Raw genomic sequence first — 13300 nt, 5'->3', positions numbered from 1 at the left:
AAGTAATTGATACAAGTACATCAATATTTTGCTCTAACTGCCCTAATGACTTAATTTTAATATTATCAATCAGTTGAGCTAATGTTGCTGTGCTGCTGCTTCTATGCCTTCAAACTCTTGGAAAAGTTCAAAGGTCAACGTGAGGTTTTCATGAGCCCAGTCGTACCAAAGTTTAACTTTGTGAGGTCAAAAGAAAATCAACAAATCCGACAGTGGTAGGTGGTATAATAGATAAATGTTGCTCATTTGCACATTACATTCGGTTAACCCTCTGGGGTCCGAGGGCATTTTTTGGACAGTTCACTCGCCTGGCATAAATGTTTTATTGTTATCTCCGTGCATCCCACAATCAAGTTTCATGTCTCTTTTTTTTTTTTTTTTTTCAGAACAGCCTGTGCTTTCAGAATACGAGGGCTGTCAATAAAGTAACGGTCCTTTTTATTTTTTTCAAGAACTATATGGATTTCATTCATATGTTTTTACGTCAGACATGCTTGAACCCTCGTGCGCATGCGTGAGTTTTTCCACGCCTGTCGGTGACGTCATTCGCCTGTGAGCACTCCTTGTGGGAGGAGTCGTCCAGCCCCTCGTCGGAATTCCTTTGTCTGAGAAGTTGCTGAGAGACTGGCGCTTTGTTTGATCAAAAGTTTTTCTAAACCTGTGAGACACATCGAAGTGGACACGGTTCGAAAAATTAAGCTGGTTTTCAGTGAAAATTTTAATGGCTGATGAGAGATTTTGAGGTGATTCTGTCGCTTTAAGGACTTCCCACGGTGCGAGACGTCGCTCAGCGCTCTCAGCCGCCGTCGTCAGCCTGTTCAAGCTGAAAACCTCCACATTTCAGGTTCTATTGATCCAGGACGTCGTGAGAGAACAGAGAAGTTTCAGAAGAAGTCGGTTTCAGCATTTTATCCGGATATTCCACTGTTAAAGGAGATTTTTTTAATGAAAGACGTGCGGACGGGTCCGCGCGTCGGGACGCAGCCGCCGCGATGCTCCGCCACAGGAAAAACACCTCTGTTGAAAGCCTTAAGGACAAGCTGGAACATGTCCTGCCTGTTAAACAATTTCTCATATACTCACTCCACTGAAAGCCATCAAAAGCCGCCTGGATTTTACAAATGGTTATCAACACGGAGGTGTTTTTCCTGTGCCGCCGCACCGCGTCGGCTGCGTCCCGACGCGCGGATCAGTCCGCACGTCTTTCATTAAAAAAATCTGCTTTAACAGTGGAATATCCGGATAAAATGCTGAAACCGACTTCTTCTGAAACTTCTCTGTTCTCTCACGAAGTCCTGGATCAATAGAGCCTGAAATGTGGAGGTTTTCAGCTTGAACAGGCTGACGACGGCGGCTGAGAGCGCTGAGCGACATCTCGCACCGTGGGAAGTCCTTAAAGCGACAGAATCACCTCAAAATCTCTCATCAGCCGTTAAAATTTTCACTGAAAACCAGCTTAATTTTTCGAACCGTGTCCACTTCGATGTGTCTCACAGGTTTAGAAAAAATTTTGATCAAACAACGCGCCAGTCTCTCAGCAACTTCTCAGACAAAGGAATTCCGACGAGGGGCTGGACGACTCCTCCCACAAGGAGTGCTCACAGGCGAATGACGTCACCGACAGGCGTGGAAAAATTCACGCATGCGCACGAGGGTTCAAGCATGTCTGACGTAAAAACATATGAATGAAATCCATATAGTTTTTGAAAAAAATAAAAAGGACCGTTACTTTATTGACAGCCCTCGTATATGGGTTAATTTATTTCAGTTTATTTATTTCATTTGTATAGCTCCAAATCACAACAATGCTGCCTCAAGGCACTTCACACAAGTAAGGTCTAACCTTACCAACCCCTAGAACAAGCACACAGGTGACAGTGGTAAGGAAAAACTCCCTCTGATGATTTCAGGAAGAAACCTCAAGCAGACCAGACTCAAATGGGTGACCCTCTGCTTAGGCCATGCTACTGACACACTTGACAATACACATATGCAGGAAATTTTGGGAGTCCATGCTGGTGTACAGAACTGGAGGCTGGCGGGGGAGAGGAAGAGGAGGGGTCTGGGTCCACAGATCCCATCTATTTCATGACCATTGCAGAAGAAGACACCCACTCCCACTTCTGGATGGAGACGCACCTCAGACAGAGAGACAAAACAGAATTAGGTGGCAGAAACAAACATAGTATAATTTGTCAGCATTAACCCTCTGGGACCGATGCCTTCGTATACGACAGCTAAGACCAAGCATTACTAAATTATAAATAACTTTTGAATGATATGGGATAGAAACATACTTTTTTTTGCTTTAAAGTTAACTCTGTGGACTTTCGAGCCAGCCATCAGCCATCTTTGTACTCCTCATAGAAGCTTTGTGATGACGTGTGCAATGTGAGTGTCCAATCGGAATTGGTTCACCGTCACATGGTTTTTCAAAATCCAATCCAGATTTACCTCACGTGAAAAGCCAAAGATCGTTTTCAGGACTGATGTGTTACTAGTGGGCCCTTTGAATAGCCCCCTGGGTGCTCCAATTAGTACATACTATTAGTACATACTCAGTGTGCCCTGCACCATTACGCACAGTGATCAGTGAAAGCAGGAGCACACGGAGAGCCTCTGTTGACAATCTCACGTGCTCAAACAAAGTGTGTAACTATCAGGATTGCTCCACTAGTTTGCATGTGAATGTTACTGGATAACTCTGTTGCTTTCTCTATGTAATGCACTGTTTACCATATCAATGGACAAAAAAGCGCATAGACCATTTTGTATATATTGTTCAAAATGTGCATTTGTGTTTATTGTTTGAACCTTTTTGCTGTACAGTCTTTCTCACAAGACCTCAAATTACCTTTATAAAGTGTCAAAACAGTTGTTTATTATAGTTTGCTGTGTGTTTTATTTTCCTCTTTATTTTTTCCATGCCTATTTTTGATTGTAAACCTTTATTACACTTATATAACACAATAAACACATATATATTCTGAAAGCACAGGTTGTCCTGAAAAAAAGAGGCATAAAACTTGATTGTGGGATGCAGGGAGAGCTGTTAACAGCAATAATAAAACATTTATGCCAGGTGAGTGAACTGTCCAAAAAATGCCCTCAGACCCCAGAGGGTTAAGCAACAAGAAAAACAGAAGAAATACTAAGGCCACGAGCCCTAACCTTCAGTAAAAGACCCAGACTTTAGATACGTAAAGTTGAGGCCGCGACCCGCTCTGTTTACTAATAAAAGGAATTTAAAAGGGTAAAATGCATAGTAACATATTATGCCAGTATGCTAGCAATATGAAAGGGAAAATAAATGCTTCTTAAGTCTGGACTTGAAAGTCTCTACAGAATCTGACTGTGTTATTGATGCAGGGAGATCATTCGGTTCAGAATTTGTTTGTACCGGTGTCACCAACCAAATGGTTCCCCCCAAAAATCGGTCTGCCCTGCCTTCACTACACATGCGTCATTTCTGTGTGTCAGCTGCGGTTCACCGATTATCACCTTGTTTTTTCTTAAAACTGCACTCCAGTCATCATCTATCTCAGGGACAGATGTCTGAAGCTTTTGTACAACAATCATTTCCACATAAATTCATTGTTATTTCATGGTAAAAAAACAGATGAAGCGATCACAGCGCAGCAGCAGCATGAGTTGCTAGCTGTTGCGTTCACTGCGCCTCCATCATTTCAAAGCGTCAGTAGCGACTCACTAATTATCGCCTCGTTTCTGCTTAAACTGACTTTAGAATGGTTTTACTTTTTCATCTGATGGTTAATAATCACATTATTCTCTTTAATTGCTTTGGGTGTAGAGAGTCAGTCTCAAACAAGCTGCTGTGGTCCCATATGATGCATGCACAATGAAAGCAGGGCGGACAAATTTTTAGGGGGGGGCGACACCAGTTCAGCAAAGTTATGCTATGCTAACAACAGCTGGCATGATGTTTCCCATATTGCATTGTGACTTGCTTGATAAACAGCAGTATGCTTTGGCATCTTTTTAATGTTGTTCTTGATCTCTGTTGTGCTGGTTAGCCCTCACCAGTTTTGAAGTGGTGATCCAGTATGGCCTGGCTACTCCTGAAGGACTGGCTGTGGATTGGATAGCAGGGAACATCTACTGGGTGGAAAGCAATTTGGACCAGATTGAAGTGGCCAAACTGGACGGGAGCATGAGAATCACACTGCTGGCTGGGGAAGTGGAGCATCCCAGAGCCATTGCCCTGGACCCTCGTGATGGGTAAGAAATAAAGATCTAGTTTTTCGTGGTAGACAGTTGGTGTTATTTGAATATAGAATCACCAAATTCTTTTGCCTGTTTTTCAATACCTTAAAAGGGTGATGTCAAAGTTACTTTTTATATACTTGAATATGGTTGAGGTTTCATGACTGAATGGACAAAATTCCCTGAGATAAGAATAACTTAAGCTGGAATGATGTAGTCAAAGGAATGTGTTAATAAGGTGTTCAGACACCACATGCTGCTAGAACAGATTCATTGCACCTTGGTATTGACTCTGCAAGTCTATAGAACGCCACTGGTGCGATGGCACATCTATGGGTCAGAGGGTATTACCTCATTTATTAAGAAGAGGGTCCCATATTATCCCATAATTGTTAAACTGAGTTGAGATTCAATCACTGTGAATGACCCTTTGCGCCCTATGATTAGTGGCATCATCATCCCATTTATTCTCAAATTATTTAGGTGTTTTTCTTGAATTTCTTTGCTCATTTGTTTGTCCCACAAGTCCATATCAGAAATTCTGCTCACACTACAATACTTCCTTCACAAATGCAACAAAAATTATGCGATGGGTGTTTATGTTATAACACACGTAATCACACTGTTCATTGCTTGCATGGACTGAGTTTTTGGTAGGGTTGTGGAAACCAGTAACTTTGGGCTCTCTGCCTCTGAGATTGAGAGGAAATAGCTTATAGAGTTATGAGGTCACTGGACAGAGGTGTTTAGTGATGCTGATATTTTTACACCCTCATCTTTAGGGTCCTGGTGGTCCTGTCTTATTGTGTATGTGTTAGATTTGAACACTAACCAGTAACGTAATGATGGATGTCTTTGGTACTACGTCTCTTCTGAGGATGCTTGGGTGTCAGTGGAATGACTGTGTCAGAAAAAGGTTACTTTGGAAGACTCAGATGAGGAGTATCACTTTCATTATGCGAGAGTGTCAGCTGCAACATTTTGGCCATGTGGCACGTTTCAAAAGGTGCATTCGTTGGCCACGTATGTCATATGTGGTGCGACTAGGCTGTCCCATTTCAAAGGAATTTTGCAGATGTAGGCATCTTTTTTTCCTTCAAAAATGGACACAACAGGTGTGTATCTTTTGCAACTCTGGGGGTTGGTAAGGTTAGACTTTACTTGTGTGAAGTGACATGAGGCAACTGTGTTGTGATTTGATGCTATATAAATGAAAATAAATCAAATTAAATTAAAAATTAAATAAAACCCAAACAGTCTCATGAGTCATTGCCCATTTTTTCCTCAAGACAAAATAGTTAGTAAATATATATTTAAAAAAAAAACAGGGGTGAGGGAGGACAATTTTGGGTTTCATACGTACAATTGTAAATAAGTAATGTTTAAATGAGTACTGTAAAATGATTACTTAATTACAGGTTATGCCCACTACGTGAGATTATGATGTATATTTTGAGAAACCAGGACGGTACCCTACATATCTGTGAATTGCCTTATTTTCTGTTTGCAGTATTCTGTTTTGGACAGATTGGGATGCCAGTCTTCCCAGGATTGAGGCGGCATCAATGAGTGGGGAAGGGAGGCGCACCATCCACAGGGAAACTGGCAGCGGTGGCTGGCCCAATGGACTCACTGTAGACTACATGGAGAGACGCATTGTCTGGATTGATGCGAGGTAGCATTTGCCAGAAGTCTCTCAAATAATATTCACACAGCGCTCTCATTGCACAACAATAATCCCCTCACTCATTGTCTGCTTCTCTCTCTCTCTCTCTCGCTCTCTCTCTCTCTCTCTCTCTCTCTCTCTCTCTCTCTTGCTTTTTTGGTTGTCTGTGGGTATTCTTGTACCCTATGGCATCTGTCCATCCTGCAGTTTGTCCTTTGACACTACCTGACCATCTTTCACTGCAAATGGCCATTTTTAATTTGTTCATTGTAACAGGCTCTTTCCTGAATTAGGGCGCTGTAAATGATCAGTGTCATATGGGTGTTTTTTACAATTTTAGTCATAGGTCAGAACCTAAGGAACATCTGCTTAACACTGTAGAGTTGTTCGACGCGGATATGTGTCAAAGTCACATGACATGAAATCCCATGATCCACCAAGATAAAAATAAAATTTAAAAAGTGTACTCGCTATCAATTACATGCATGTCAACATCTACACGCTCCACCTTCCAAACAAAAGATACTGCTGGCGGTGGAAACGCAAGCCAAGCCAGACTTAAGCATTCTGATCGGTACCATTTCATGTCGTACCAACCCAGACCGCTTGGTGGAAACGGGGCTGTCAGCATACACTGGCTAAATTGTCATGGTGTGACAGCTGCGTAACTTATTCGACGTAGCTGGCATATTCACCAAATTTTTCATAACGTGGCATATGCTGGCTAAATGGTCAAGGTGTGACAAGCCCATAAGTCTCTAGTTCAGAGGTTCTGAATTAGATTGTCAACTGTCTAGAGACGAATGTTAAGATTTGGTAGTTTCTAACTTTTCCCTTCAGTCACAGTTTAACTAACTAACATAAGTTAGTTAACGCTAACATTTCCCTTACATTAGCAAACTGATGTTAAGTAAGGACCCTCTATGGAGAAGGACGCCCTGATTGTCTTTGTGTAATTGACGCTCTGGCTGAGACAGGATGGCAGTATTTGTGCTTCTCATTGTGTACTTATTCAGATTTATTGTTCCTCCTTCTCCAGGTCGGACGCCATCTACTCTGCTCTGTATGACGGTTCTGGTCTGATTGAAATTTTGCGGGGCCACGAGTATTTGTCCCACCCGTTTGCTGTTACCATGTATGGAGGGGAAGTGTACTGGACTGACTGGAGGACCAACACTCTGGCTAAAGCCAATAAATGGACAGGACACAACGTCACCGTTGTCCAGCGCACCAACACCCAGCCCTTTGACTTGCAGGTTTATCATCCATCCAGACAACCCCAGGGTAGGTCACAGAGAACTAACAGCTACTCTATATCACACATTTAATTTCTTTGTCAGCGTCTCTGACAGATTTAGGTGAGTAGGGAAAAGCCAACAGGAAGTTGATTCATGACCCCTGTTCCCCAAAGACAGCTGACCTTTGCTAACAGTCAGACATGTTGTCTCCTTGTGCTGGCAGGAGTTTGGACACCTCCTGCTGCTTTGTTACTCAGAACTTCACCTCACTGTTTGGCCTTTGCCACTGGCTGTGTTGCAATAAAATACTCCTCTTGTGGTTTAAATGTCATGTGCTGAATTTACAGACCCGCATGATTGACATGACGACAGTAAGATTGACAAAAGTGTTTTATAGCATTCTGTCACACTGTACTGGCACCTTGATCTTTTACAGCCGTGGAGTGTTTGGGCATCAGACTCTGACCAGGTCCTGTAACAGGAGGATGGGAGAGAGTATTTTGATTGACAGGCCCATGTAGTGAAAGTGACAGTGATGAGGGAGCGGGCCTATCTGCCCTGACACAGAATTCCATTAAATAAAAAAAGACATAAAATCACTTAGTTTAATAATGGCTGTGATAGTTTGGAATCATGGCTCATGTTTTACTGATAATTGCTCTTCTTAATCACAGTAATCCACAGTCTGTACTGCCAACCATAAATGTCTCATCTCTCATCTCTGTCTCTACCACACACAGAGCTGAATCGTTTACGGAAGACAATCAGCGAGGCGACTACAGAGATTTGACATTCACGCTTTATATTACAGATCTAGTCTCAGAAATTGTGATCATGTCCATGTTGGCACCGTTCTGTGCTGTGTGTCTTCTGTGGCATGATTTATGAATTTAATAAACTGACATCTTGAGTAAGAGGTTGGGACAAAGTTATGTTGCTCAGAGAGCGACAGAGAGAGAAATAGTGTCAAAACTGTATCATTTTAAGAATCATTCTAAAACAGCATTTGTTCCCCAATCCTGGTTCTTGGGACCCAAAGTGCTGCACATTTTTCATTTGACCCTGAACTAATCAGATCAGCTCAGCTCATCAGGTGTGTTCAGCAAATCAGCAGTTGATTGAGTGTCGTCAAGGTGCTCGTTCTAAACCCAATTTCACTTTCTCTGACTGTTAAAATGCAAACATTTCAGAAATCATCCATCTTTTTTCCCATGGTGCAGCCAGTCACGCAGATGTTACTGTGTGTGGGGAGTCAGTCTATCAGTCAGTCAGGAGATATTTCACTTGTGAACCAGATAACCCCAGTGGTATTGGCCCGATTGTCACCAACCGGGCGTTAGCATAGTGACCTCAAGAAGCCTATTGTTCAGATGGTCAAAGTTCAAGGTCACTGGAGTGTACTTTGTTAAAAACAAAAAAAAAAACATTGAGTGCAATAACTCCTTTTTAAACTGCCCCGTTGTTACCAAACTTGGTACATGCATTATTGATAGTGACCCTATTAAGCCTTTTGATTTTGAGGTCAAAAGGAGCATACTTTGTAACAGTTTTGTGACTACAAGGTGCAACTTCTTTTTTTTAATTGTATGATTGTCACCAAACATGTTATGTATGTTGGTAACCCCAGGAAGCCTATTGATTTTTTCAAATCAAAAGCTCAAAATCAAAGTAACCTGCAGAAAAGAATCACTTGTCAATGTGCTGAGATTTCCACATCTATCCCATGTAGAAGTGTTTAAAATTTGTCACTAGGTTGAGAGCGGGTAGAAAGATGGATCAACTTTTGTCTATCAGTTGTTTTTTTAATACGAAACACCAGAACAGAATATAAATAGATGTATTTCAGTGTATGAAAAAAGATGTTTTTGTAGTTTTCTCATTACATGTTCCATGATGTTTTCTCTGTTTTAGCTCCCAACCCTTGTGCCACCAGTGATGGTAAAGGTCCTTGCTCTCACCTGTGTCTCATCAACTTCAACCAGACCTTTGCCTGTGCATGCCCTCACCTCATGAAGCTACAGGCAGACAAACGCACTTGCAAAGGCAAGACCATGACACACATACATGCTGTGGCAGTTTTCTCTTACCTTACAAACTACGCAGGTGGTGAGCCCACGCACAAAATTTTCATATATACTTGGCGTTAATGGAAAAAAAAAAACAGGTATTTATAGTATTTAAGGAATCTAATCAAATCTTTCAGGAATCTAAGTAAAGGTTTTTGCAGGTCATCTAGGGTCTGAAAACCTAATACCCGGACCCGAGCCAGATTGGACCCAAATTTCAGTCGGGACTGGGCTAGGTTGTACAGTGGAACCTCTAGATACGAGTTTAATTCGTTCCGTGACCAAGTTCGTAAGCCAATCTGCTCATATTTCAAACGAATTTTCCACTTTGAAAATAATTTAAATAATTTTAATCCGTTCCAGCCTTGTAAAACATCCCCATACCACTCTAAATTATGAAAAAATACATTTTTATTAACATACTTATACTTTACTTGTGCATAATAAAATATATAAAATAAAAGAAAAACGTTTTAACGGTTAACGGAGGCGTAGAAGGGAGGGAGGGAGGGAGGGAGGAAGGTTTGTGCACACTGTAAACACAAACTAAACCTAAACTGTAGATCCTTAATAGGATCATGCAGACGTAACTTTAATTGTAAACTTGCAGGTCTTTTAGATAAAAACCTATCCAAGGAGGTTTGCTTCTGCCTGCCTTTAAAAATGTTGCGGAAATGTGAAGGATAAATGTCATTAAAAAGTGCGGAAGCACGACCAGTGGACACTTTTTCTGGCTGTTTCTTTTCAATGAAGCAGCTTCTTCGCCTCTGCTGTTATATACGTCCCAAAAGGAATTTTTTTCCAGAATAATCCAGTTTAGTCACAGTTAAACACTTGTTGCGGGACACAGTCTTCCTTCACAAGTGCAGCAAAACGGGTGATGTATTCTTCCGCTGCCTTAACGTCGGCACTAGAAGCTTCTCCTCCTCCTTCTTCTCTCCACTTTCCTTTTTGCTCCAGTGGCGTCCCGAAGCGCGTTCACTGAAATTACATTCGCTGAAATCTTTTAATAAGTGGTGCTGAGGGTTGTACAGTGTCTTTCAGTGTAACAAGGCCAATACCTATTAACTTCTTGTTAGTGACCATAATTGACTATTGCTGGTAATTTTTTTGCCAGCAGAACAAACAAAGGATGTGTTTGACAGCACTCACTGGACTGACCAATATTCAGAACAATGGGAAAGTCCAAGGAACTCAATGGATTTAAGAAAAATTGTAGGTTAACACAAGTTGTGAAGTTCTCTTGGAGCCATTTCTAAACAAGTACAGATTCTAAACAACTGTATGTCAGTACACGTTGGTCAGATGTGTCACCACTTTGCCAAGGTCTGCAAGAAGACTCAAACTGTCATCTTCAGATGAGTGAAATTGTTTATGATGTTCAGGAACAATCCAACAACCACCAAGGCTCAGGCCTCCCATGAACTCGAAACTTCTGTAACACCAGCGTCACTGTCCACAGTGAAACGACTTTTACGTCGCCATGGACTGAGAGGGTGCTGACCAAAAAAGCCCCTGCTCCAAAATTGACACCTTCAAGCTTGACTGAAATTGGCATCTGCCTACATGGACAAGCCAAAGGCCGTCTGGAGAAAAATTTTATGGTCAAACGAGACAAAGGTTGAGCTATTTGGCCACAATGACATATGTTTGGAGGGGTAAAGGTGAAACTTTCAAACCTAAGAACAATGCACCAGCTGTCCAGCATGGCAGTTTTAGCATAATGTTCTGGGGCTGTTTTGGTGCTAGTAGTACTGGTTCATTGTACAAAGTGGAGAGAATAATGAAGGAGGAGGACGACCTCTCTATTCTTCCATGTCACCTAAAATCAACAGTTAGACAGTTGAAACTTGGCAGTAGTCAGGTATTCCAACCAGACAATGATCCCAGACACACATCAAAACTGGTTGGTGGTTGGATAACATTAAGCTTCTGGAATGACCTTCCCAAAGCCCTGACCTCAACCCTATTGAAAATTTGTGAACTATGCCTAAAAGCTGGGTCCATGCCAGCAAACCAACCAATTTAAATTAACTCAATTCTGTCAAGAACAGTGATCAAATATCCAGCCATAATTATGCCACAAGTTTGTTGATGGCTACCGAAACCATCTGGTTGTGGTGCAGCTTGCTAAGCAACATTTATCCAAATATTACTGGTCTGTACATATAATTTTTACCCTGTATAGATTAGAGAAGACACAAAATAAATTCAGAATTGTGGACTCAATTCTTGTTTTTTGTTTTTTTTTAAGTCATGAATGATGCATGCTGTACAGTCATTCCACAATCCCAAAAGAACAGTCCAAAGACATCATTAAAAGCCCAAAATTATCATGACATTCATGCCCATGGTGAGTGTATGTTAACGTTTGACCACAGCTGCAACATCATCTTGTGTGTGAGCTTTGTTTTTGTATTTTAACTCACTCAGATATTGACAAAATGATCATATAGAGTCAAATCCATAAGTATTTGGACAGTGGCACAGTTTTTGGGTAATGTCTCCAAATGAAAACGATCAAGATTTTCTTGTAGTGTAGACCTTCACCTAAAGGGGTTAAACAAAGAATATTCAGTTAAACATTTATAAATAAGATGTGTATGTCCACGGGAGGTAACGTGTGCATAAAATTCTCACAATGGAACATTCAGGCAGATAATTATAGAGTATTTACAACCCCACTTCCAATGAAGTTGGGATGTTGTCCAAAATGTAAATAAAAACAGAATACAATGATTTGAAAATCCTCTTCAACCTATATTCAATTGAATACGCCACAAAGACAAAATATTTAATGATTAAACTGATAAACTTTACTGTTTTTGTGCAAATATTTGCTCATTTTGAAATGGATGCCTGCAACACGTTTCAAAAAGGCTGGGACAGTGGTATGTTTACCACTGTGTTACATCACCTTTCCTTCTAACAACACTCAATAAGCGTTTGGGAACTGAGGACACTAATTGTTGAAGCTTTGGAGGTGGAATTCTTTCCCATTCTTGCTTGATGTACGACTTTAGTTGTTCAGTCCGGGGTCTCCGTTGTCGTATTTTGCGCCTCATAATGCGTCACAAATTTTCAGTGTGCGACAGGTCTGGACTGCAGGCAGGCCAGTCTAGTACCCGCACTCTTTTACTACGAGGCCACACTGTTGTAACACAAGCAGAATGTGGCTTGGCATTGTCTTGCTGAAATAAGCAGAGACGTCCCTGAAAAAGATGTTGCTTTCATGGCAGCATGTGTTGCTCCAAGGATGTACCTTTCAGCATTGATGGTGCCATCACAGATGTGTAAGTTGCCCATGCCATGGGAACGAACACACCCCCATGCCATCACAGATGCTGGCTTTTGAACTTTGTGCTGGTAACAATCTGGATGGTCTTTCTTCTCTTTTGTGCAGAAGACACAACGTCCAGGATTTCCAAAAACAATTTGGAATGTTAACTCATCAGACCACAGCACATTTTTCCCCTTTGCGTCTATTCATTTCAGATGACCTCGGTCCCAGAGAAGGCGGTGGCATTTCTGGATGTTGTTGATATATGGCTTTTGCTTTGCATGGTAGAGTTTTAACTTGCACTTGTAGATGTAGCAACGAACTGTGTTAACTGACAATGGTTTTCTGAAGTGTTCCTGAGGCCACGCGGTAAGAACCTTTACATAACGATGTCGGTTTTTAATGCAGTGCCGCCTGAGGGATCGAAGGTCACGTGCATTCAGTGTTGGTATTTATGGACTGTAGATGATGGAATCCCTAAATTCCTTACAATTGAACGTTGAGAAACATTGTTCTTAAACTGTTGGACTATTTTTTCATGCAGTTGTTCACAAAGTGGTGATCCTCACCCCATCTTTGCTTGTGAACGGCTGAGCCTTTTGGGTATGATCCTTTTATACCTAATCATGGCACTCATAGTTAGTGTCCTCAGTTCCCAAATGCTTATTGAGTGTTGTTAGAAGGAAAGGTGATGTAACAGTGGTAAACATTCCATTGTCCCAGCTTTTTTTTTTTTAAACGTGTTGCAGGCATCCATTTCAAAATTAGCAAATATTTGCACAAAAACAATAAAGTTTATCAGTTTGAACATTAAATATCTTGTCTT

General features: G+C 41.3%; 1 protein-coding gene across 1 annotated transcript in view; it reads left to right on the top strand.

Annotated features, from left to right (window-relative positions):
* lrp1ab (low density lipoprotein receptor-related protein 1Ab) overlaps positions 1–13300 on the top strand; it is a 408853-nt gene that overhangs the window by 268784 nt on the left and 126769 nt on the right. Inside the window, exons 25-28 of the mRNA XM_034172428.1 lie at positions 4035–4239; positions 5735–5899; positions 6930–7174; positions 9040–9171. Coding sequence (XP_034028319.1) covers positions 4035–4239; positions 5735–5899; positions 6930–7174; positions 9040–9171 — 747 coding nt within the window. The remainder of the gene's footprint in view (positions 1–4034; positions 4240–5734; positions 5900–6929; positions 7175–9039; positions 9172–13300) is intronic.

This window comes from Thalassophryne amazonica, chromosome 6, assembly GCF_902500255.1.
Source record: "Thalassophryne amazonica chromosome 6, fThaAma1.1, whole genome shotgun sequence".
In the NCBI taxonomy this organism is placed as follows: domain Eukaryota; kingdom Metazoa; phylum Chordata; class Actinopteri; order Batrachoidiformes; family Batrachoididae; genus Thalassophryne; species Thalassophryne amazonica.
This window is presented reverse-complemented; position numbering and strand designations above follow the sequence as displayed.